This window comes from Prosopis cineraria, unplaced genomic scaffold, assembly GCF_029017545.1.
Source record: "Prosopis cineraria cultivar Desert tree isolate PC_DT_omini unplaced genomic scaffold, ASM2901754v1 PC11, whole genome shotgun sequence".
NCBI lineage: Eukaryota > Viridiplantae > Streptophyta > Magnoliopsida > Fabales > Fabaceae > Prosopis > Prosopis cineraria.
This window is the reverse complement of record NW_026555342.1, coordinates 35,078,979-35,105,131: the sequence shown is the minus strand read 5'-3', so window position 1 is coordinate 35,105,131 and position 26,153 is coordinate 35,078,979. Positions and strand designations below refer to the sequence as shown.

The following is a 26,153-nucleotide window of genomic DNA, read 5'->3' as shown; positions in this document are numbered from 1 at the left end:
CCAAAACTCACTAACTTAAGGCACAAAATACACTAGTTATACACAAAATCATGCAAGTAGTGCATAAAGCATATCCAATAATCCTAGTTGGCAATTATATTAACAAATACACATGAAAGTAATAAAAGAGAGGCATATAGAGGATTACTCTACAAATCCTACACCTCTATATGTTTTCCCCGACTTGGATCCGATGAGCTAGGTCCTAAAAATATTGAGAATTGAAGGGTGAGTACAACCACTCAATAACCAAGTTTCACTTAACCCATAAAATTGCATATCAATTATAAATAGATGCAATTAGGCAAATAAGCACATATATTACATAACACTCGGCCATAGTTCACAAAACTAACAACCATGTGATCGAGCTTGCCACAAAATACTATATCATGTTATTTAGCAAAAACATAACACAGGGTCACAAAAATAACAACCATGTGCCCTCAACATATGCCAAACCACAAAACTAACAATCATATGATCGAATTTATATGCATGATCATATGCTAACCTTATATCCTCCTATTACCCTGACAGGAAATTGGTAGCTATCACATGGCTACATCCTTCACGAACTAACTCAGCCTTCCACTTGTAAGGAGCTACCAGGCCAAGGTGAACTCACTCACTTATGTAATCCAATTTCCCTTAATACTAACAACTATATGGTGTCGTACTCTTAATCTAGCCTCCTTATGAATCGATGGAGACTAAGGTTTGAGTCCTTCATAGAACAAGTGGGACAGTCTCGAATCAACCATGGGACACAAGCTACCTCCTGATGCTAACGGTTGATGCTAAGGCTAGTTCCTAATTCCAACAGTCACTGCCAATACTATGTGGATTTTCAACTAATCTACTCCTCTCCCTAGGCAAACTCCCACCAATGATCATGCTATGCACATTTGTCACATATTATGCATTTTAAAAATAAATTCATGGCAAACAATCTCATATACTCATTTAAATCACTCCACATATTCAACATATTATATGCCACAAATCTTCACTTTTGTAACAACATGCCACAAGTAAACTTTTCAATCACAAGTAAGTGGCATAATCAACATTTTCTTTCCTAAAATCATTTCACAAGTCAAAATTTCTAGCATGTATCATACATTTAAATCATTTATCATATTTCACAAAACACAATTAATATTCAACTATAAAAGTTAAGTTTCCCCCGGTTACTTCAAACCTTTGAGAGGTCAAAGGTTTACCCCTCACTATACCAACTTTTCAGAGCTTCAACAAGCTTGAATGGTGCCAAAAATGAACCCCTCTATATCCATACTATAAGAATATCATCATTATCTAACTCTTAAAGCTTTATCCACATATAACTCCACACACTTTATTTTTATCAACTCATGATCACTACCCATTCATATCCAATGGGCTCATTAGGTTCTATTAATGTATATTATCACTAATAATACCTCAAACCATCATTAATGCACATTAACCTCTCCCAACTACCATATTTATGATAATTTTCAGATAATAAAAGCTTCCAAGGACCAACCATTTCCAAAATCATCAATGTGGTGCTCCAATACATTAAACAACTCCCATTATACTTACTTTAACTAATGGAACCAAACCCATACTCCTATAAACTAAAAATATATCTCTCAAGTTAAACCCTACCACAAATCATCATAAATGAGAGAGAGAAAGGAAGAAGAAGGCATTGTAAACTTACCTTGGGTGTTTGGAAGCTTCAATTTATCAACAATAGAACCCAATATCGTGCCCTAGCAGAGCCAAAGTCAAGTTCTTCATTTTCTTCTTCTTTTTCTCTTCTATTTTTATGCAGCACACAAACTGATTTATCAAAAATTTTGGCTGTACATTGTGGCGCACGCTGTCCTCCACTGTAGTGCATGGCATAGAGGAGCCTATTGCATTTAAATTTGTCTTTGTACACTGTGGTGGACTAACTATATGCCATGACGTGTGGCACAGAGAACAATGCTTCACTTTTCTTCCTGTTTACATGCCCGAGTTGCCCGTCATTGATCTAGACCCACTTCTAAGGCTGAAATCATAAAAATTATGCCAAGTTAAGCCCCTCTGGCCACACACCTCATTAACTCACTAATTACCTTTATTAGGTTAATAAACCAAGGTTACATTTTCCTAGATGTTACATGGCCCATAGCCACAAAAATCAAACACAAGTATTGATAGACCCCATGGCATGGACAACATAGCATTAATGACAACAAAACTTGAGGATGGTAATCATGAACATGGTGGCATGAAAAGAGCCCAAGGAAAGGAGTGAGGAGCCCAATACTTCTAATCTAATGTGCCTAAAGACCCTTTATAACATATTGGAGGTCCAATGACAAGAGCCCGAACTAAAGCCATGAAGCAAGCCTTGTTTATTCTTGTGCAAGAAGTCCAAGAGCTTGAAGAGAATTGGGGCACTCCTCTCAAGCCTAAAGGAGAGCGTCTAAGCGTGTATAATGTGCTTAAGATCCAAATCCATGAAGAGTCAAGCCCAAGAAGTGTAAACCCTAGCCCAATGCAAGGAAGATTATAAGTGGAGCCTCTTACAAGAAAGGAGGCATGAAACCTTAGTGAAGAAGTCAAGGGTGGCATGATTTTAAATCCTTTATGATCCCTTGATTGTTTCTTAAATTTTCACCTATTTTAATGGTCCTTTTACTTGACTCCCTTTCTTAAGGAGCAAGACTAGTTATAATTTCTTATTTTGAGTCTAGTCAAAGATTAGGATTAATTATATTATTTTTAATTTCTAAGTTTTATAATCCCATAATTTTAGGATCACATTTCCTAAATTATGTGGCTAAATATTTATTTTATATTATTTTTTTCTCCTTTTAGTATTAGAAAATTAGGGTTTTAATTTTAGGAAATAGTCTTCTCTATGAGCCTATATATATTAGGCATACTCCCTCTTGTAAACAAAAGAGAAGTTGAATGAAATTATTTATTTTAGAGTTTATAACTCTTGTGAGCTTAATGCTTTATGGTGGCATCTCGTGTGAGAAATAGACATGATTAAGAGCGTGATCAACTCTTGTGGTGTCTTTGAAGGTTGAGGTTTTTAGAGGCAGGTGCTCTAGAGGATCTTATCCTTAATCATTATCCTATTGTTTATTTCCTTTCTTTCTTTATTTTCATCATAAATTTCATCCCTTTCTTGTTGTTCTTGTATTTTTATTGTGTTTCAAGGTTCTATTCCTAAACTAGCACGATTCTACTTTCGTGTTCCCTATCAGATTGGTATCAAAGCTTTGGTTGCTGGTTTGCTAGTTGTGATTCCAATTCTTGTCCTTTCTTCTTCTTCTTCATCTTGAGTTATTTCTTTTTGTGATCATTTCTTATATACCCTATCTACTTCTATCTTTTAGTTTTTCTCTTTTCCATCTTTATGACTTTTTCATCTTAAGTGAGTTTTCATTTTATTAGCCTTTTCAAAAAAAAGAGAAAAAAAATACTGAGAAATTTATGAAAAAAAGGCAAAAAAAAAGTGTTAGTGTGTTGAAAAAAAAAGGAAAAAATCCAACAATTCAAAAAAAGTTACAATATATATATATATATATATATTGTTGTGAGTTGTGACTATAGAAAAAGGCTATTCTTGAATTCTAAGTCACTGAGAGGTTGCCTAAAAAGAAAAGTCAACTTGGGTGGTAAGAAAGTCTTCTACTTTGGTCACTTTCTTATTTTTAATTTTTTGTAGCACTTTTCAAATTCTCCACTCTTCTATTTTGCTATTTGTACTACTCTCCTATTTTATTTAGCTTCCTATTTTTATCTTTGAGTATTTGAATCTTTGACTTTCATTTCTTTCTTTCCTATTTTTGTTTGTCATGTGTGGCTTTCCCTTTTGCAAGCTTGTTTTATTTGAAAATTTTGCTTTCCTATTTGTTTCAAAATTTCAAAAAAAAAAATTCTCTTTTCATCTTGTGCTTGTTTTCTAGTTTCCTTAATTTAGAAGATATTCACTTGATTGTTTCTTAGTTTCTTGACTTGTGTTTGGTTTCACCATTAGATTCTGTCCACAAGCTTAGTGAGTGGTAAAAGGCAAGTGTGTTTTTCATCATTAAGAAAAAGCCATTATTTTTTTTGTGAAACGCGAGTGACTTTATTTCTCCGGAGAGTAAACACGTGAGTTTGTGTATGTAAGGATTCATTTTTATCTTATATGGTTTCTAGTGCTTCTGTGAACATGAGTAACAAGGATGAATCTCCTAGTGTTGATATGAACTCTGTTTTAGAACTTGTTAAAACACAGTTGTAACAATTTCACTTGGAACTTGATCATAGGTTTCATAAGGAGGATAAAGATGAGTCGGAGACATCCTCTTCTAAAGGGAAGAAGCATGAGACCCCCAGCAATGATGAAGAGTATAAAGAGCTCCCTTCTCCTAAGGGAAAGAAATCCTTAAAGTATGATGTTGACTTACTAGACCAGAAAGTAAAGTATCCTTCATTCAAGGGTAGCAACAATTCATAAAAATACCTTGATTGGGAAATGAAGATAGACTAAATCTTTATGACTCTTGATTTTTCTAAGTCAAGAAAGGTAAAAACTATTTCTTTGAATTTCATTGACTATGCTATTTATTGGTGGCAAGATTTACAGTGCAAAAGAAGTCAACTTGGGAAAAAGCCTATTAAAACGTGTGAGAAGCTTAAAAGATACTTGAGAAAGGCTTATGATCCCAGCTATTACTATATGGAGCTAAATAGAAAAGTGAGAATGTTTTTTCAAGGATCTATGAATGTGGAGGAGTATGTGCACGAGTTGAATATATTGAAATTTTGTGCAAACATTTAAGAAAATGAATGTGAAGCAATGTTAAGAATTATAGATGGCTTAAGGCCAGAGTTAAGAGATAAGATTGACTTATACACTTTTGTGGATAAGGAAGAGCTTATACATAAAGCTATAAAGTTGGAGCAGAGAAATAAGAACAAATGTTCCAAGTCCTCTTAGAAAGACTCCAAGGCAACTTCCAAATGGAAGGATTCTAAGGCCAAAGATACATCCAAGGCTAAGAAAGAAATGAAGATCAAGTATAAGGGTAAAACTTCTCACCCTAAACCTTCTTCTTATTCATCTAACACTTCTCCTATTAAGTGTTTTAAATGCCATAGTGTGGGCCACATGGTGAGAGATTGTAGCAATAAAAGAGCTATGATCTTGAGAGATGATGGTGGCTATGATTGTATGCATGAAAATGATAAAGATGATGATGATAATATTGATGATGATTCTACCTTCCATGAATCAAATGATGAGCTTGAATGTAATGGTGTAGTTTGATAAGTATTGTCGTTTGCCTTCAAAATTAAAGTAAAGCTAACCCTAATGCAATATAAGGCCAACCCTTGGTCATCTCCTAAGGAATGATTTTAAGTCTAATTTAAAAGTTATCTAGTAAAATAAATCACCTAAGTTTGAAGTTGATTAACTAATTGCTAACCTAATTATCTAGTGAATTAAGCTAGCAAACTAAAACAAATTATGAATGGAATGGACTTCTCTTTTAATATAGGAACCCTAGGGTATTGCTAATGGAAGAATCCTAGCCTTTAATTAATTATGGCAGCTCACTCAACTCCTCTTCCTTGGCTAAAAAATGCATTTACTTAAGACAACTATCTCAAGTATCCTGACTTCACTAATTCAATTTCCTAAGTGCTATTACAAGCCCCTTAGGTAACCTCACTAGCTTAGCTCAAGAATTAACCAAGTGTTTAGTTAAAATGCATTCCCAATTGGCACCAGTGAAAGCTGTACCTAAGCTCAAAATTATGAAAACTCAAGCAACTCATCAAGTATTCACCACACAATTATATGCTAGACTAATACAAGACATTCACTAAATGAAATCATATATTACAATGCAAAATCACTAAGTGATAGAAATTTTCAGCAATAAAAGGAAGTGAAATTCAAGTCAACAATCTTGTTTCAACACTAAAAATTACAACCAACCATGAAACTAAAGTCAAATTGAACTACAATTAACCATAGTCATAGTATTCTAGTGAAATTGAAATAAGATGAAGAAATAATTGAGCTTAGCTAAATGAAGACTTTAAAACTCCTCTTCTAACAACTCCTCCTTAGGATTTCATGGAGAATTTATCTAGAAAACATTAAAACCATCTTACTCCTCCAAGAACTAGACATAGCCAAGTAGAGCTCTATAGAAATAGTGGAATTAAGCTTTAAATCTCCTTGCAAGTAGCAGGGATAGGTTCATCCAAGTAAGAGGAATGGAATGGTGATGGTTTTGTGGAGGCTTGATGGCTAAATGTGGAGTTATGGGTGCTAGAAAAATGAAGAAAGTAGAGCGAAGGTGGAGAAAATGAAGAACAAGATGAACTAGAGAGAGAAATTGTGGAAGATGAGTGAATGAGTGAATCAATCTCATTTTAGGAGCTGAATAGCATGCTTATTCTATTTTTGGCACAGTTGAAAATTAACTAAAAAAAGGAATATAAATTAAAATGAAAATGGGAGCCTTGTCACACTTGCAAGGTGGCAATCTCCTATTGGTTTGTAGATGATTTCAAAGTGTGTGTAATTTTTCATTTGTTATCCACATCATTTAAGTTAATTTAACATCCCAAAAGCAGCATAAATGATGTGCAAATGCTCAACCATTAACCTCAAGGAGTGTTGACTTCAATTGCCCAATTGATGCACAAGTCACAAGCCATCTATGTCACATAAATCACATAATTCAATTAAATGGCATGTGATATAATAAAATTTAATTAATATCCAGAATTAATTCATAATTAGAAGGGAGAATTTATTAAATTAACCAAATTTTAGGCTGCACAAAATTATATAAAAATTTCCATATAAAGGCAAACCGAAAACTAGGTCAAACTAAAACACTTAAGAAAGTGTTGACTTTTTTATTTAATTACTCCCAAACTAAAGTAAATTTTAAAAATATAATTTCACCAATCATCAACTAGATAGAAAATGCACTTTGTCAATTTTTCTTGTACATTTTCTCAAAAGTTTAATTTTTAGACCAAAATACCCCTAATGCACTGAACTTAGAAACTTAGGCAAAATTCCAAATCTAATGCAATGTGTGCACTTGAAGGTAATAAATCATTAATAAAAGGGTCCTAATTGATAAACAAATGTGGGTAACAAATATGTTCTATCATAGTTGATTCTATCTTTATGGTAAGAAAAGCTCTCAATATTCAACCAAAGGAAGATGATGAACATAAGCAATGTGGGCATATTTTTCATACTAGATGCTTTATCAAAGAGAAAGTGTGTAGCATGGTAATTGATGGTGGTAGTTACACTAATGTAGCTAGCATTTTACTTGTAGATAATTATCTCTACCTTTAATTCCATACCTTAAGCCCTACAAATTGCAATGGTTGAATGATTGTGTTGAAATTAGGGTTTCTAAGTAAGTGTTGATTACTTTCTCTATTAGAGTTTATACTTGTGATGTATTATGTAATGTAGCCCCTATGCTTACTAGACACTTGTTATTAGGTAGGCCTTGGCAGTTTGATAGCAAGGCTACTCATGATGATTTTAGAAATTGTTATAAGGTGCCTTTTAAAGACAAAACTGTCGTATTAAATCCTCTTAGGCCCATCCAAGCCTATGAAGATCAACTAAAGATTGCTCAAGATTATAAGCAAAGGAGAGATCTCCTTGATTGTGGCATGAGTGAGAGAGAAAAGAAAAAGAGTATTACGTTACTTGAAAATCAATCAAAAGAGAGGAAAAGGAGTGGTGAGAAGGTAAGAAAAGAGACAAATAGAATAGTAGGTGTGAAAGAAAATAGTGAAAAGAAAATATTATTGTGTGGAAAAAGTGAGATTCAAGAGGCTTTGATGAGTAAGCGAGTTCTTATTGTAATTTCCAAGAATATTTATTTTTCTACTGACACTTTTGACCCTACTTTGCCTTCTAGTGTTGTTTCTTTATTGCAAAATTATGGAGATCTATTTCCTGATGAGATTCCTGATAAACTTCCTCCCTTAAGAGGAATTGAGCATAGGATAGATTTTTGCCCGGAGCTGCTATTCCAAACAAGCCTACTTACAGGGCTAACCTTGAAGAGACTAAGGAGATCTAGTGCCAAGTGGATGAATTGATGATGAAAGGCTTTATGCGTAAGAGCCTTAGCCCTTGTGCTATCCCTATTATCTTGGTGCCAAAAAAAGATGAATCTTGGAGGATGTGTGTTAATTGTAGAGTAATCAATAAAATCACTGTAAAGTATTGTTACCCCATCCCTAGACTTGATGATATGCTTGATGAGTTGCATGGTGCTTCTATCTTTTCTAAAATTGATCTTAGAAGTGGTTATCATCAAATTCGTATGAAAGAGGGTGACAAATGGAAAACTACCTTTAAAACTAAATTTGGATTATATGAATAGTTAGTTATGCCTTTTATTTGACTAATGCTCCTAGTACTTTTATGGAATTAATGAATCATGTTTTTAGAAAGTTTATAGGCAAGTTTGTTGTGGTTTACTTTGATGATATTCTGATTTATAGTAAATCTTTGACTGATCATGTGAATCATCTCAAAATTGTGTTTGATACCTTGAGGGAATATAAGCTATATGCTAACTTTCAGCAGCGACTTTTATTATTGCCCAGATTAAAAAATCAGTGACAAGAGCTCTCGCGATGATATTGTGATGACTTTTTATCATCGCTGAAAACTTTCAGCGATGACTTTTTGACTATCGTCACTGAAAGTCAATTTTTTTTGTAGTGGTTTGACCTAGGAGTTAAAAATTTCCCTCTAATATCTTTCATCTCTATGCATTTTTTGGGATTGTTTTTCAACATGTTTATTTCTTCCTAAATCCCTAATCAGGGTAGAGAATAGCTTGATTATGATGAGATTTCTTTATTTTGAATTTTATTACTATTGAACGTATGCTTTTTATTAATTATTACTTATTTGTTCCTTTTATATCTATCTCTTTTGCTTTTATTCTTATCATATGATTGGCCAATGTATGGTATTTTTGTGGGACCATTTGAAGGATTGAGAGGTGAAGAATGGGTAGAGCCGGCAAGTCAAGTAAGCCAAATGTAACATTCCAATTTTAACTTATAGAATTTAAGTCATGTTTGGATATGATTTATTAAGTAAATTGAGATTTAGGGAAACTTAATTTATGTTCACTAAGGTCTAGAGGCACATAGGAGTATAATTTAATATAATAGAATATGAAATTGGAGAAAATCCTAATCAAGATAAAAATTCTAATCATATTCTTGAAACCTTGAATTATTATTTTATGAAGGAATAAAAAGTTAAAGGCAGTAAAGTTATTTAACGAGATGATGTAAGATAGAGCCAATAATTTGAACCAAGCTCAACAAACTAGCCAGAATAATCTTGAAAAAAATTTGGGCTGGCTTAGTACTTAAATTGATTCTTCAAGTTTATTCAGGTTACTAGCTTGGCCCAAATACTTGTTTATCTTTTTTTTTTAAAAAATCAAATAGCTAGCTACCTACTTGCCCAGCCCTTAACAATTAACATGAATCAATCTCTCTCACACACTTCACAATTACTTGCGATCATTCTACTTGTAATCTCTCACACCCGTCATTCTCAAACTAGAACTTATGGCCAAGATGAGCTTCGTCCAAAACCCACGACTAGAACAAGCTTTGTCTAAAACCCACGGCCACAACACCAACATGAACGAGCTCAAGATTGAAGAAGTTTTCTTCTTCTTCTTTCTTTTTCTCTAATGCACATTGTCGAAAAGTCTGAGAGGCTGAATATAATTTGTGGAATATGATTTGAATCTAATTTGTGAAATCTCTGCTCTATTTTGATTTCCACTCTCATGCTCATTATCTATTTGATTGTTTGAGCTATCTCTGATAGGGGACACGAAAACAAAATCGTGGTAATTAATATAATCCTAAAACACAAAGCAAACACAAGAAACACAAAGGAAAGTAACAAAAATATGGAGGAAGAAGAATAAAGAAAGGAAATAAAGTAGCAAAGGAAAGATAAAGATTAAGGAGAAAATTCTCTAGAGCACTTGACTCTAGCAACCTTAACCTTTGAAGATATCACAAGAGTTGATCAAGCTCTTGATCACGTTTATATACACCATGAGATGCCACCACAAACATTACAGCTCATAAGAGTTATAAACTTTAAAAAATAAAAATAATCTTATTATTCAAATTCGACTTTCTATACAATAAAGAAGTGTGCACCTATATAATTCAAAAATCCTAGTTTGGATGAAAATACTAATAAAATAATAAAATTCATCCACATAGTCTAGGGATTGTATCTCCTAAAATCATGAGATTACATTATTAGATAAAATCCTAACCTAGAAATAGGAAACAAAACTTAAATAAAATATTAAACTAATATCTAAATTATTAAGCTAATTAATTTAGAGCATTCAAGAGATATGTCATCATCCATATTTGCCCTTGTTTCACCACCTTTTGTATTGTGGGACTCTTAGCCTTATTAGGCTTGTTGGACATGCGGGACTCATACTCTATTAATATCTATCTCCACTTTTGTTTGTTTTGAGCTTGTTTTTTGAGCTATCTCTAACTCTGTCTCTATTTGTATTATGATATAGTTTTGTTATTATGCTGAAATTAAAGTTCTTAAGTCTCGGTTGTTACTTGTAATTAAGGCTTAGTATACTTAAATTGATATTTAATTTCCAATTCCGTATAGTGAAATATGTCTTTTATCAAAGAAAGAAAAACCTATAATAAAAATGTGGGTGGTAGTTCTAATGGTAAGGTAGATGATAATATGCATGGCAAGGATAAGGTAATTGATATGGCTCCCTCTCACAAAAACAATCAAAACAACACTATTACAATATAGACTTTTAACAGCAGGTAAAAAATATTTTTAACAGTGATTTTGTAACCACTATTGATTCAAGGGATGTTAAAAGTATATGACTTTTAACAGTGATTGTCCAACCACTGTTAAAAATAAACTTTAAATAGGAGGCCTATGTTCGTTGTTGAAAATACAACTGCTATTAAAACTAAACTTTGAACAACAAGCCTATGTCCATTGTTAAAAGTTATTCGTGGAATTTTTTTTTTGACAAAAGGGAGACTTTTAACAACAGTTGGAGTCATAACTGTTATTAAAAGTTCACTTTTAATAGCAGTTATGGTTTCAACTGTTGTTAAAAGTGGTTTTTTTTTAAAAAAATTAATTTGTTTTTACATGTAAGAACTTGCCTCTGTAATTAAATTAGCTGCCTCTACATATAAGAAATCTATTAGTTCTGGTAGTTCTAGTACAAGAACAAGTTTTGAGCAAGAAAGGAATCCACTTGTTTCTAAAAAATAAAAAACTTGTATGTCTAATATTTGGAGGTTGTTCTAGAATTGTAGTTGATGGAAAAATAAATTGGCAAATAGCAGAGACTAAGCTGGCAAATGTCTCGGGCTTCATATATCCCTCTCTTCCCGAAGCTGGTATAACTTGTGCCGCAAGATGGGCGATTAATACCTTCAAGTAGAACCGAACAGCAATAAAAAATTAAAAATAAATAAATAAGCCCAGAACAAGTGGGAAAATTGAGAGGAGGAGATACTATTCCTACAATGTCTTGGCGTTAGTGGCGACGGCAGAAAGACCAATGAAAAGCTTGTCTTGAAATTTGGATATCCTCTAGAAATCAGTTGCATTAGTCTGATGAAGCTGAATACACAGTTACGTTCTTACCCATCATAGCCACTAGGGCACTTCCATTGTACTCGAAGATTGACATAGACTCACTTCATTTTGACACATATTTTCTTTATATTCTAGTAATTTAAAATTTTAATTACTTTAAATATTTTATTTTCTTCGTGTTTTTACTATTGACCTTCATGATTATTGTATCTTTTTTTCATCTTTTATCAATTGCAAAATAAAAATAAATTCATCATTTTTAATTTTTAATTTTCATTTCAAATATCATTTCATATTTCTTTTTCATTTAAATTTTTTTAAACTACACAAACAAATAATTTTAAATACATGAATTTTAAATGTAAAATTTGAAATACAATATTTTAGATATAAAATTCAAATCCAAATCCATCAATGCATATACTACCTTAGATTTTCTGTTGAGGAAATTGAGAGTGAAATATAATTGTATTTCATTGAATCGGCCACGGGATTTATTGCAAAAAAAAAAAAAAAACTGCAAAGCCTTTTCATTTAAAAAACAATAAAAATAAATCTGTCAGGCTCAGAGGTTATTTATCAAAAATGCAGTCGAAGCAAATTATGATCATGCATTTCCTATTCTGTAAGGAAATTTTAGGTTCTTCAGTGCCTTATGCTTTTTTTGAAGTTACCGAAAGAAATAAGAGCCAACATTAACCAATTTAAGATATATACATGTTGATGCACACGAGAGCTTTGCTTACTCCTCCTTATATACAGCTTTATAGTTTTTCAAGAAATAAAAGAAATTTCAGGTAGAGAAAGAGACAGCATCAAGCCGTCAACGCAGAGGAGAGGAAGAAAATGCCAGTCACTGAAGATGATGAGCACACTACAGACGTCGGACGGAACTCGAGCTCACAAAGTCAAGGCTTGTCGGCTCGATGACGAACCACCACGACGGTCCACGGACGAGCTACACGAGGTCGAACACACGAACCACGGCAGAAATTAAAAATATAAAATTAAAAAATATATATACGAGCACTGAGACGTAGACGAAAGCTGGCTTGGACATCACTCCGAGGCCCAAACCATGATGGAATATGGAAACAAGAATGGGTCTGTTCGAGCTCTTAGTTGGCGGTAATGACGGGTTTTTCCATGGATTCTATGAATGGGCCTAATGGGCCAACGAGTTGGACATCAGCCAACATTTCGGCCTGTTTTTGTATGTTTTGGCAAAAGGATTGCATAGTTGCATTAAAAAAAAAAAAAAACCGCACACGGAAACGACAATGATAATTGATAATTGAGTGCACCAAGAGCCTTAGACCGCAAGGAGGTTTTGTCCAAAAACATAAATGTGTGCGGATATACCGAAAATAAGAAATTGTGTGCGGAAACTACTTTAGCGTTTTTTTCCATAGTGCAAAAATTCCTATGACTAATAATTATGTATGTGCTAATAATGTTATAATTACGTATTTCTTTTTATCAAAAAATAAGAAATATTTTTTTTATTATGTAGCTATATGACAAAGTCATATTTGAGTATTTTGTCAAGTTCAATTGAGATAGCTATCTTAAAAATATTTTTTGTATTTAGACGAACTTAAATTTGAAGTATCATTCTTAAGTTATCATAGCTCATTTTATCAGGACTAATGCCAATTGTTGTAAATATAAGTGAAAAACGATCAAGCCTGATTCATATGGGCTTGGCCTTATGAACTAAGGTTTTTAAGCTTGAATTTTTTTTAAAATGATTAGCTTTTTAAGCTTGACTCTTATTTAAATGCCTCAGAGTTAAGCCCATAAGCTTTTTTTATTTTTTTTACTTTTTTTGTATTTTTAAAAACTAAAAATTTCAATTATGTTATTTTATATTTTTAAAAAATGTGAATTATAATGTTCAAAAATTAAAAATAAATAATAAAAATTTTAATTTTAAAGTATAAATATATAATTTAAAGTTTAAATTTAATTTAAAAATAAATTTTTTTTAGAGGTAAAACGAAAAATGGTCTATCGGGATTGAGCTTCAAAACCCAATTTTTGTAAAAAATATCATTTTTTTCATATTCAAACTCTTATAAAAATAGATTTAAATGGATGGCCTGTCAGGTCCGACTCTTATTTCCTACTCTAGTTGCTAAGGACATATATTTCGTTCATATCATATTCCAACATGGATCCAGATATCCTTATACACTGGAAGATATGATCATAATAACATAGAGGAAGTTGGGACAGACATATGGGGGAAATTTTGAAAAATTATAATTAACTTTTGAAAGTTATGATATCAATTAATTATCATTTTCTTGAAACAGAAATAATATATAGAAATTAAACTATAAGAATAATTAAAAAATTGATTTTGAAATCTGAAATTTTTTATCTTAAAGTAAATCTTATTGAAAGTGGTGTATCACGTGGAGTGACATGATTGAATGAGAAGCAGCGCGTCGCTCAACGAAGGATATACGATATCACGTGGCTGAACCCAAAACAAATTTGACTCTGATTTTATAAAAATAAAAGATTTTCGTAAAAGGCTAAACCCCTTAAAATCAAAGTTTGGTTTATGAAACTTGCAATTTGACATTTTAAACTTAAAAAAAATATTTTAAATTTTTAAGGAGGGTTTGAACAATGAATTATTATCTTCATCCTTTTACAAAACATAGTTTAAAGAGGCATATAACTATATATCATGATTTTAGAAGTATAAATGATGATAATTTTATTTAGGACAAGACTTATATAATTAACTTCATATACTTAATATATTTATATCCAATCAAATCAAACCAATTGAATTTAATGTAATAATAATAATAATAACAAGAATATGTTATAAAATAAATAGCTAAATATAGAAGTTGTTTCCTTTTTATTTATTTACTATGATATATTAATATTTGAATTTTAAATTTTATTAATTAATTTCATATACATAGAGATTATACAGTTAAGATTTGTTTCTATATTTGTTTTCTGTCAAAAAGATTTGGTTCTATTGATATCTCTATAATATATAAAATAAAATAGCTCTAACGAAGATATCCTATCAACTATTTTCTTTTTTTTTTAAAGCGCATTTATCAATAATACAGTTTATTTCCTCAATCAAATTCAATTATTTATTTTTATTGTAATATAAAAATTCAATTCGACATAATAAATTCAATTATAACATAAAAATTATACACTTAATTACAAATGATCATATATTCTGTATGTGTATGTTGTATGTACTTTAATTAATTTCCATATCCCATTCCAATTATAACAAGGGGAGAATATACATTAAATACATAAGTTTATTATCCACCCAATTTTTTAATATCAACTACAAATTGATCCAATATATACTCTAATATAGAAATAATTTGTCGTAAATAAAACATAAAATTTATCAAACATGGTAAAAAATTATAGTCGTTTCGTTGATGATAATCAATATTAAAAGGTAAAATAGATCCCCACTTCTACGGCGAACATATCTTCTTTTTTCTAACTTTTGATATTATTATTTTTTCAATATTATTTGAATCAAATCATAGTTTATATCTAATAATTTAATTAACCTTTTTATGTTTCACATTCTCAATCTTCTTCATGTTGGCTAACAGATATTTCTAGTTTCAAATTTTTAAAATTTTCATTTGAATATCCTATTCTAGAGCACTTTTATCCACTTTTTTTTCATTTTTTGATTCACTTAAAAATTTTTATTTCCAAAAATCTTATTATCTAAATATTTCCTATAATTTGAAACATTGAAAAATATATAAATACATTTTAAAAAAATATATAATTGCTTGTCTATATAAATAATCCCTATATATAAATTATGTTAATCAAAATTAATATATTTTGTTACTTTATTTTTTATTTTGTTTAAAAAATATAATATCCTGGTAGAACATTCCACCACTGATTTTTCTCCATCTTTGTTTTTTTTAAAGCCTGGCTGATTTTTCTATTATCTATTTGACTCTATTAATATTAAATTATATTTGAAAAAAACTTAGAAAATTTTAAAAGATTTAGTGTAAACTTCTCTATATGAAAAATAAAATATCGACGTCATCACATTATAAAATTGGGAGCACGTTTGTTCTTTTATATGAATAACTTCACTCATCTTTTTTACGTCTCACATTTTAAATCTCCTTATCTTTGCCTAGCAAATTTTTTGTTTTAAATATAAAAAATAGAAGATCATTTTAATGACTTTCTTTTTTAAAATTTTTATTTCTAAATATTTTTGTTATTTTAGATTATGTATAAAAAATCTTATATTTTATGTATTATTCCATCTCCAATTTATCTCTAACTGTTTGAGTCTAACAAAGAATCTAATCTATCAAACAAAAACTTAGAGATTTTGAAGAGATTTAGCCTTCCTATCTCAAACTCTTCTCTATATAAATAATAGCCTAGCGCCTTCAGAAAGAAGCACAAGTGACTCTGAGTACGTATTACATAGCAATGGCATTTTCTAAGGTTCTATCTGCAGCTCTTTTGTTCTCTTTATTTTTCTTTGCTTTTCAAGCTTTTGGTGATGACTTTCAAAGTCCCACCCCTTCACTGATTGTGAATGCCAAGTTTGGAAGAAAAATTCCTGAAACTTTCTTCGGAATATTTTTTGAGGTAAATTTACATATTGCGTGATTAATATTTTTCGTCATAAATTATTTAAACAAAATGACTAATTCTTCTCTTACTCTTAAAGGAAATTAACCATGCTGGAGCTGGAGGATTATGGGCTGAGCTTGTTGATAACAGAGGTAATTATTTAACTTTAATTTAGTTTCTTCAACTTCTTTCTCTAGTTTTTATACTTTTATTTTCATGAATAATTAATTATAAATTTGTATTTATGAATAAAGGTTTTGAAGCTGGAGGTTCTCAAGTTCCTTCAACCATCTTTCCATGGTCTGTTATTGGTGATGAATCAACTATTCTTGTGGCTACGGAGCGTTCATCTCCTTTTCCTCGCAATGAAATTGCTGTGAAATTAGATGTTTTTAATAGTACTTCAATACCTGTTGGTATTTCTAACCCTGGTTTTTGGGGCATGGTGAGACTTCTATTTTTTAATATTAAATTCAATATGTAGTTTTCTCTCTATTATAATACATCACTCTAACTTGAAAATTTATTGTTTTTTATATATGTTATCCCTTTAGAATATTGAGCAAGGGAAAAAATATAAAGTGGCTTTTTATGTGCGATCAGCAAAACCAATTGATCTGAAAGTCTCATTTGTGGGAGCAGATGGAAGAGACCTAGCTTCTAAACACATTAGGTATATTTCAAAACGATTTTCATTCTTATATATTTAATATAAATATAAATTATATATAATTTAACAATTTACTTCTGTTTTCTCATATAGAAAATATGTTCCAAAGTGGAAGAAGGTAGAGTTTGTTCTTGAAGCCAAGGCATCGGATTTTAATTCAAGTCTTCAGATAACAACAACCAAACAGGGAACATTTTGGTTAGATCAAGTTTCAGCTATGCCTCTAGACACACACAAGGTTTGAAATTTTTTGTTTTATTGTCTTATGAAATTACACCATTATTTATTCTTTTCACTCCATTTTTCTTTTACGTGATCATTTTGTTCTCTTTTTTTTTTGTAGGGACATGGTTTTCGGAAGGATCTTTATCAAATGATTGCAGATTTGAAACCGCGATTTCTTAGATTTCCAGGCATGCAAAAATAAAACATTTTATATAAATATGATATTGTTCAAAATAATAAATTGTTATGATCTTATTAAAATTATACTTTTCTCTTCCTATACATTAGGTGGCTGTTATGTTGAAGGAGATTATTTGAGGAATGCATTTAGGTGGAAAGATTCCGTTGGACCGTGGGAGAAAAGACCAGGTCACTTTAATGATATGTGGGGTTATTGGACCGATGATGGCTTTGGCTATTTAGAATTTCTTCAAGTATGTATTTTTTAAATTTTTAATTAAATTATAATTTTTATTATGTTCTTATATATTAATATTTTACTTTATTACTCTCAAACAGCTTGCAGAAGATCTTAATGCACTCCCAATATGGGTGTTCAACAATGGTATAAGTCATCATGATCAAGTCAATACGTCTGACATTGCTCCTTTTGTGCAAGTATATAACTCTAAATTTCTATGACTTTTTAATAAATATTTTTTATTTCTTATTGGGTTGAATAACATATTTTGTTATTAAATTTTTAGGAAGCTTTAGATGGAATTGAGTTTGCAAGAGGTCCTATCTCAACAAAGTGGGGCAAATTAAGAGCTGAGCTTGGGCATCCTGAGCCTTTTGATTTACGTTATGTGGCTATTGGAAATGAGGATTGTGACAAGTATAACTATTTGGGAAACTATCTCAAGTTTTACGAGGCCATCAAGCATCACTATCCAGATATAAAAACCATCTCAAACTGTGATGCTACTAAAAAACCTTTGGAAATGCCAGCTGATTTTTATGACTTCCACATTTATACAAATTCCAAGGATATCTTCTCCAAGTATAACATGTTTGATTATCAAAATCGTACTGGTCCAAAGGCTTTTGTTAGTGAATATGCAGTTTGGCAAGAAGATGCTGGCAATGGAACCCTTCTGTCAGCTTTAGGTGAAGCTGGTTTCCTAATGGGTTTAGAAAAGAACAGGTTTGTTATTATTTTAACTATTAATTATTTGTCAATTTATTCTTCATTAATACAAAGATAAAATTTTTATTAATATTTTTCTTTTCTTTTCCATGCAGTGATCTAATTGAAATGGTTAGTTATGCGCCACTATTTATAAATGCTAATGACCATGCTAATGAGAAGCGGTAATATATTCTTGTATCTTTTTATCTTATTATATGCATGCATGTGAGATTATTATTATAAATTTTTATAAATGAACAGGTGGCTACCAGATGCAATCGTGTTTGATTCTTATCGACATTATGGCATTCCAAGCTATTGGCTGCAACATTTATTTGTCAAGTCAAGTGGAGCAATATATCTTGACTCAGTACTTGAAGCTCCATCATCAGTTGTTGCATCTGCAATTAGCTGGCAAGATGAAGAGACTAAGAAGGATTATTTGAGAATCAAGGTAAATATTTAGATGGTCATCTATATGTTTTAGTATGATTAATATATAATTAATTACATAACCTAGTAGTTTAATTTCTTCATTAATTTGACCCTCAAAATGTTTTTGTAGGTTGTGAACTTTAATGATAACTCAACGTCTCTTAATATTAAAATCAATGGTTTGGATGAGAATGTTGATTTCACTGACTCAACAAAGATTGTACTCACTTCGGCTAATGTCATGGATGAGAATAGCTTCAATGAGCCTAGAAAGGTAAATCTGATTTCTTTGAATACTGAATCCTTTTTTTTTTCCGTTTCAAGAAAATTACTGTGAAAATTAAAAACCCATTGCAAATCAAATATATTTGTTTGTTTGTGCAGATTGTACCAACAATGAGTCCTCTTGATAATCCCGGCAAGGAGATGCTTGTTACACTTCCAGCAAATTCAATTACAGCTTTTGATTTGCCAAAGTAATATGGGAGAGAGTGAAAATGTTTTTATTCCTTTAAATAAATAAATTTAGGCATGGATATATTAGGGGCTAGTTGGTTTTTCTCCTAGAGTAGTTTAATTTTTTTTATCTTTTTCTATTATGATTTTTATTTCTTGAACATTAATTTTATTAATGAAATTCAAATTATTAGTTCCATTTGATTTTATGTTGATTATTGATTATTTATAATTTTTGTTTACAAAATTTCTCTATTATTAAGAAGAAGAATATAACACTTTTAAAGAAAATAACAGAACTTATCCAACTTTATTTTGCCTATTATGGTCTATCGTAATTAAAATGATGTCTATGCATTATAATGTTTCAGAGTTTTCATAAAACTTATCTGCTTGAAAAAAAATAACATTGGACTTTACCGTCTGAAAAAATTGTGTTATATTCATCCCCAAAGGTGGAGTTTGTGTGCAGGATTAAACCATAAATGATGTACTTAATCGAAATTTAGTAAAAATGAATATAAAGCTCTATAAAAAAAAAAACGTATAGACGCTAGAAATATTTCAAAAAAGCCATGTTGAACCCCCCCCCCCCAAAAAAAAAAATTGTTGCGCTCGTGACGAGCTCATGCTAACTTCTAAAATTCATTAAATTTGGATTTCGATGAAAATAAATTAAAGATTTCGATAATGTCTAAAAATTCTAGTTCTCCTTGGTCGAAAGAAATTCCCATTACTCTATGCAAAAAAACTTAATTTTGATTCTTATAAGTTTTATGTTTGCAAATTAATTTATTGACAATCTCATGAATTTAACTCATTACTAAATACTAATAGTTTTCAAAGGACTTGAGAGTAATTAAAAAAATGTGACCAGTGTATGTTGACTTGCCATTGACAAAACATAATATTTACTTTTACTCAATGCAAAAAAAAATTAATTTTGATTCTTATAAGTTTTATGTTTGCAAATCAATTTATTGACAATCTCATGAATTTAACTCGTTACTAAATACTAATAGTTTTCAAAGGACTTGAGAGTAATTAAAAAAATGTGACCAGTGTATGTTGACTTGCCATTGACAAAACATAATATTTACTTTTACTCAATGCAAAAAAAATTAATTTTGATTCTTATAAGTTTTATGTTTGCAAATTAATTTATTGACAATCTCATGAATTTAACTCGTTACTAAATACTAATAGTTTTCAAAGGACTTGAGAGTAATTAAAAAAATGTGACCAGTGTATGTTGACTTGCCATTGACAAAAACATAATATTTACTTGTTAATAAATTTTTATTATTTTCATATTTGCATGTCAACCCCTCAAATTTATTAATAAAACTTTTAGATTTACTGGTTAATTTTTTGGGTACAGATTCATGAAATTTTCAGTTTTTAGGTTTTGTGAATTTAATATTTTAAAATACATGATTTTAGTATAAACATAATTTCATTTTAAATATATAGTAATTTTTTATGCTAACGAGTAACAAATTATGATGTATAATATAATATATTTTTAATATTTTATCGATGAATTTTATTCTTTAAATAGTTTTGTGGTTCTGTATAGATCTTGAGTATTTATATAGGTACAATGAACTTAGAAATAGATATATTTTGATCCTGAACAATTCTCTATTTGTTTTATTAAGTATTGGCAAAAATATAATTTAAATAATAAATAATTGAACAAAAATTTGATCATTAAAATTTAAACCATTGATGCAAGAAATTAAGATTCATGGTGCAAAAGTGAAAAATTATAGGAGTGGCAGTTAAATTCCAAAATTTTAATTTAATTAAGATTAGATCATTTTTTTCCTGATAGATGATCGATTTTGAATGCTTTATAAATAATCGAATTCTAATTATTATTTCGTTGTAAATATTGGATGTAACAGTTATAAATATGAGAAAACTTGGAAACAAAAATAAGATTGTCAGTTGTAAATCACTATAAATGACTTATAAAATTCAAATACTTGCTTTATAATTAAGACTTTTATACTTGTAAATTCGTAATAGTATGATCCAATGTCACTACTAGAGTCATCGATAATGATTGGGTCCTTGGGACACTCGTTTAGGCAATATATATATATATATATATATATTGAGAGCCGAGCTTAAAAATAGGGAGATTTTTAACCCAAAAACAAAAAAGACTTAGGCCGGATCCATATAATCCTTTTAAAAATGGGATTGGGTTAAAGCCTTATATATTTTTCTTTTTTCTCGTTAGCATGTGATTAAAATTGTTGAAAATTGTTTGATTGAAATTGTTATTATCGCAAAATAATATGGTTGAAATTGTTTAGTTTATTTTTACTTTTGAATTAATAAATGAAAATGATACAATTCTTTAAATTACGCATTGACATGTTTATAAATTTAAGTAAAAAAAATTTTAAAAAAGGTTATGCGAAATTCCGAACCTTGTCCTAAGCCCTATATATTAATGAGCCAGGTTTAAAAAACATAGTCAATTTAAAATACGCCAGTTTATGGGCTTGAGCTCTTACGGAAAAGGGCAAGCCAACCTTTATTGACAATTCTAATTGAAAGTCATCTTTTATAAACTTTTTTTTAAATAACTATCATTAAATTTATATTTTGAGATATTTTTTCAAAAAAATTTATATTTTGAGATAAACTGTCATTTCTCCTAAAAATATCGTAGTTTTCTTAAGCACCAAATATAAGCTGGAATTCTAGTTGATCAATTCCACCCAAAAAAAAAAACAGGGGAAAAAGAACAAAAATATAATAGTAGTAGTAGTAGTAGCAATAGTAGTGGTGATGGTGATAGTCATGGCGGCGGTGGTCGTAGTAGTAGCAGTAGCACCAGCAACAGGAGTAGGAGCAAGAACAGGAGCATCAACAACAGTAGTGGTGGTGGTGGTGGTGATTGTAAATCTCAAAATTTTTAAGACCCAGATTCAATTTAAAATAAAATAGATATAATAAATTTAAAATTAAGAATAATTTGACCAAGGTCTAAAGTTCAAATTCTACTTAGCAAAAGTTTGGTTTTGGTTTTATATGATTTTTAATTATGGAAAAAAATTATCAAAGTTGCCTTGGGCTTTTGTGTTATAACAAAAAGATTTAGGCCTTTTCTTATAATTTTCTCCAAAGTATTTAGTTCAGTTTTTTTTATATAAACAAAATGTAGAAATGAAAATAGGAAAACAAAGAACAAGAGACAAACAAGAGAGTGAGAAGAAGAGAGGAGGAAGAGAGAGAGTTAGGCTCAGATTCAAGAAGTTTTACAGCGATTGCGAGCTCAGCTACAAGATAGGTAAGCTCCCTACTTCAATCCTTTTCTTTCCTTCTTAGTTTTCTTAAATTTTTAGAAGAGGTAAATTATGAATTTTGATCCCAAAGCTTTATTCTTGTAAGCTTTGGCTTTCTTGGTTCTTAGGGAAGTTGTTTTGAGTTTTTGTATGGTGTTTTGTTACTTTGAGTGAGCAATTGGATGAAGGAGGGTGAAATGGATGAAAATTCAAACCCTAAGAGATTAGGTTTTGCTCTTCAATAATTTAAACCTATTGATTGGGTTATAATCATTCCACTTGGACCTAATAGGCTTTAAATTAAGCTTTGGTTATTATTATAATGGACGAAAATTGGATGAAGGAGGATGAAATAGATGAAAATTCAAACCCCAAGAGATTGAGTTTTGCTCTTCAATGATGTAAACATATTGATTGGGTTATAATCATGCTACTTGGACCTAATAAGCTTTAAATTAAGCTTTGGTTATTATTATAATAGCTAATTGTGAAAGTTGGTAATGCTAAGTGAAGATTTTTGATTGATTAAAAGTTGTATGATTTGGAAATTGACCTAATGGTGGCTAATAAATGGTTTAAGTGGTTAAGTAGTATTGTGTGAATGGTTGTTTTAAAATTTAGACCATTAGGATGGATTATGGTCCATTGACCCAAGTTGTGTGGTATGGGTTTTAGCCTTCTCTTATGCTTTTTGCCATGATAAGTGATATAGATCACTTATATGTTGTAAGGATTATTGGCGGAATTTGTTTAGAAGTTAAGGGACAAGCCAAGTCTTATTTTTGTATAAGGAAAAACCCTTTTGGTACAAAAGGTTGAGGTAACAGAAAAATTTATATTTCTTATTGTTTTGTTTAGTTATTTTTGAATAAATATTATTAGCTATCATGCATTAAATATTTTAATGATTAAATACAATTAATTATGTTTTATAAGGACTTATGGGTACTATTTGGATAATAGTGCTATATGTTTTATATTTATTTAACAATAATATTTTTGTGGAAACGAGGTTATTTGCATGCATTGTAATTATAGATAATGAAAGTTGCACTTAAGGAAGTGTAACTAGGTTAGGTACCTTAAATAAGTTAAAGAACCACTTAAGGGAGGAGTAATATATGTTATACTATCTTAGAGTGTTAAAGTGGTTAATATTCGAGAAAGGTAGACAAGAGTAAAAGGCATGATCTCGATAGGAGTTCATTAATAAGGAGGTGTAGACTTATGATATTCTATGGCACATTGCCAGTACTCAGTGTTGCCTTTCGTATTATGGGCTTAGTGCACTAAAGTTATTAGTGGATTGAGTGTTCGACACTTATTAATGGGGGAGGGAATCCGACATCTGAAGTGTGAGGTTGAGTGTCTATGCCAAGGTAGCCCTCTTATAGAGAGTAAGTTGGGCTGGCTTTGGGAGGGAGTTAACTTCAATTGCTTAGGATTCATGTGAAAGGGGCACAGGCAGTTTGGTAGATTAGATCATGTCTTGTATTATATTTTGTGCCTATAGAGGTACAAGTGGGTATAAGGTTTACCTGCGAGTTAAAGAGTGTCAGGGGACATTCTGTCGGTTAGGAAAGGTCATACTAGCCTATGTCATGCATTTATGCATTTTAAATGACTAAATTATTATTGGAAATTATGCCCTAGGGCCAATTATTATACTATGTATATTCTTATTTAATGAATTTTTCTTTTATTATCATATCAATTGCATGTTCAATATGATAACTGTATCCTTGGACAAACTATAGTGATTATCCTAAATGTCCTTAGTCGGTCATCTATGAGGGATCATGGATGAAACAAGACTAGTATAACTTTGATTAATTATGACTTTGATTAATTATAAAGATACAAATCAAAGTCATAGGCATTTGAAAGAGTACAAGGTACTAGACTGACCCACTATGAGAAAGCTGTATGGTATAAGTCATAAGCTTATCTCATATGTAACTATATCACTAAGCCCTTTGACCTGAGATCATCATGGATTTCTATATGATGACCATTGAACTTTGATCTAGTCAAAAGTCACCTTTGACCGGGTGATCATAGAGGTTATGATTGAATTTTGTGATATTCATGCGGAGGAATATGAGTGGTCAAGATGGAATTTGTCCCTCACATTAAATGAGAGATATTACTGGGCCCTTCGATGAGGAGGACTGAGAAAATGTATGGCCATATTACAATGGAAAGGGTTTTTCCATTGCTACTGTCAGCTCACTTAGTGATCGAGAAAGTAATGGTCAAGTAAAGGAGAATGACAATTTCATATCTCATACTTGACCGAAATATTGCATGGCAAAAGGGATGTGATACAGTTGCATGATAGGTTACATCGGATTATCGATCCCCATATGAATTTGGTAGTTGCAATGTCTTGCTAGAGGCCACTTGTGATTTGTGGGCTGATAGCGTAATTAAACTACTGTTAATTTTATATGGGCCTACAAGGTCACACACAAGAATAGCCTAACTCGAACTATAATGTCCAAGTTCATTGAATCTGGAATATGTCTAGATTCAATGAATGTAATATAGGGTAAATGAATTATATATATATATATATATATATTTAGATATTTATTTAATAAATATTTATATATATATTTATATTTATATGAAATATGAAATATAAAATATAATTATATATATATATTTGAAATATATATATATATTGGATATATATATATATGATATATGAATATGATATATAAAATTAAATATAATATATATATATATTTAAACTATATATTTGTATATATATATATATTTGCGTATATATATAAAATATAATATGTATATGTGATATATATTATATTATATTTATTATATTATGTTAGTTTTAAATTTAATTTTATATGATAGATTAAATTTAATAATTACCATGATATGAGAGAATATCATGTCAGTTTTATAATTTGAATTTATAAGATCAATTTGAATTAGATATGATATCATGGATTAAATTTATAAGATAAATTTAATTAAATTTTCATGGGCTTTTAAGTGGAGGACGAAAACCCTGATCCATATACTATATATAGATAAGGACGTCCTTTATGAAGGAAGAGAGAGTTAGAAAAGTTTTGATGGCAAATATACTTTAAGAGCCACAAAACACCCTATAGAAAGGAAAACTAACATTCAAAAGGGAACGGACACTGAGAGCGCTAGCACGCTGTTCGAGTTAGAGAGCTGTTTATGTGGATACTGGTAGAAGGAGCAGATCTACATTGTCAGCTCCCCATATCCAAACTCTTGAAGAGAACGTGTGTCAAGTTTAAACAATTAAAAGGTAACTCTTTTATCCACCTTGACTTAAACGAGTTCGTTCAGTCCATATCAGGATAGGGACTTTAAAATTTTAATCTACCATTGCGCATCCCTCTCCAACAATTATATGTTATGTTTAATCTATTATTAATTTATTTGACTATGACTTACTTTGTAATAGGGAATATCGATTTCTCTATTACTAAGACTGTGATTGTCTCACCCTTTTCTTTTTAATATTTTCAGGTCCAGGTGAAGGATCCAGTGGTGGAAGGAGAAACGAGCAAATATAAGGGTTGT

At 30.4% G+C, this 26,153-nt stretch overlaps 1 protein-coding gene across 1 annotated transcript; it reads left to right on the top strand.

Annotated features, from left to right (window-relative positions):
* The first annotated feature begins 16,198 nt into the window (after positions 1-16,198).
* LOC129286490 (alpha-L-arabinofuranosidase 1-like) lies at positions 16,199-19,349 on the top strand. The gene is made up of 13 exons (XM_054922446.1): positions 16,199-16,360; positions 16,443-16,497; positions 16,600-16,790; positions 16,900-17,018; positions 17,109-17,253; positions 17,359-17,428; positions 17,529-17,674; positions 17,760-17,858; positions 17,948-18,387; positions 18,486-18,554; positions 18,634-18,826; positions 18,938-19,081; positions 19,192-19,349. Exons 1-13 carry the CDS (start codon positions 16,199-16,201, stop codon positions 19,285-19,287), a joined length of 1,929 nt encoding a protein of 642 aa, XP_054778421.1. The 3' UTR covers positions 19,288-19,349.
* The last annotated feature ends 6,804 nt before the right edge of the window (positions 19,350-26,153 follow it).